At 35.6% G+C, this 974-nt stretch overlaps 1 protein-coding gene across 1 annotated transcript in view; it reads left to right on the forward strand.

The window, feature by feature from the left end:
• Nucleotides 1–969, forward strand: part of LOC104624312 (rapamycin-insensitive companion of mTOR-like) — a gene marked incomplete at both ends in the record, with an annotated part of 19,346 nt that extends 18,377 nt beyond the window's left edge. Inside the window, one exon of the mRNA XM_010291651.1 lies at nt 641–969. Within this exon, the coding sequence (XP_010289953.1) occupies nt 641–969 (329 nt within the window). The remainder of the gene's footprint in view (nt 1–640) is intronic.
• Nucleotides 970–974: the final 5 nt, after the last annotated feature.

Raw genomic sequence — 974 nt, forward strand, 5'->3', positions numbered from 1 at the left:
AAGAGTGTAAGTAGAGGGACAGTTACATGCATTCAGAGAGATGTAGACAAGTGAGAGAAAGAGAATGGTGTCTTAGTTTTACATTTCGTGCATAAGTAAGAAACTTTAATATCAGTGTAAGTTTCTAGTTTTTATGTCAAGTCATGGCAACTTTCTGTAATACCCTGCAGAAATCTCCATGCTTGTGTATAAAGATACATTTACTTGGTTATCCTCAAAGGAATATTCTAGAATATAAATATATATATTCTGTGTGTATACACACACAGAGTATTGTTGTATTTAAATACTTGTATATTTTGAGTATCTAATACTTCTGCTATTGATATTTAGAATTTAATCCAGAAATATACCGTATTTAGGTAGGAGCACATCAGTTGTAATCCTAGTAACTGGATATTTGCACTGAAATAAGATAGTGTGGCTTTTCTTTTGAAGCAATGAGACCTTCGGCTCAGGTACTCCTCAAGATACTTAATTTAGCCTGCTAAGTTCCACAGAAAAAGCATTAAACTAAAATTGCATTACATAGCATAGTCTTCCACTTTGGCTTCTATAGAATTGCTTACTTTTTCACAATGTACTTCATACACTTTGAAGAAATGTCCATTTTCAGTGACAAAGTCTCGTCCAATTTCAGGTATGTTCATCATGGAGGATGACCGGTTTGGTAGTACTTCCACAAGTACATTCTTTCTAGATATTACTGAAGATGCAGAACAAATATTTTATGAGAGACCTGGACCTTCAAAGGACAAGGACCGTAGTCCCTTTCCTTTTTTTTCTTCTAGCAGACTTGTGAAAAATCGCATTCTAAACTCTCTTACTCTACCTAATAAAAAACACAGAAGTAGCAGTGATTCAAAAGGAGGAAAGCTGGCATCATCTGACAGTAAATCAGGGCTCAGGCGAAATCGTACAGTAACGGAACCTTCTAGTACCATAGACTTTCCTGCTGGGGAAGAATTCAACCC

Source organism: Phaethon lepturus, unplaced genomic scaffold (genome assembly GCF_000687285.1).
Source record: "Phaethon lepturus isolate BGI_N335 unplaced genomic scaffold, ASM68728v1 scaffold4267, whole genome shotgun sequence".
In the NCBI taxonomy this organism is placed as follows: Eukaryota; Metazoa; Chordata; class Aves; order Phaethontiformes; family Phaethontidae; genus Phaethon; species Phaethon lepturus.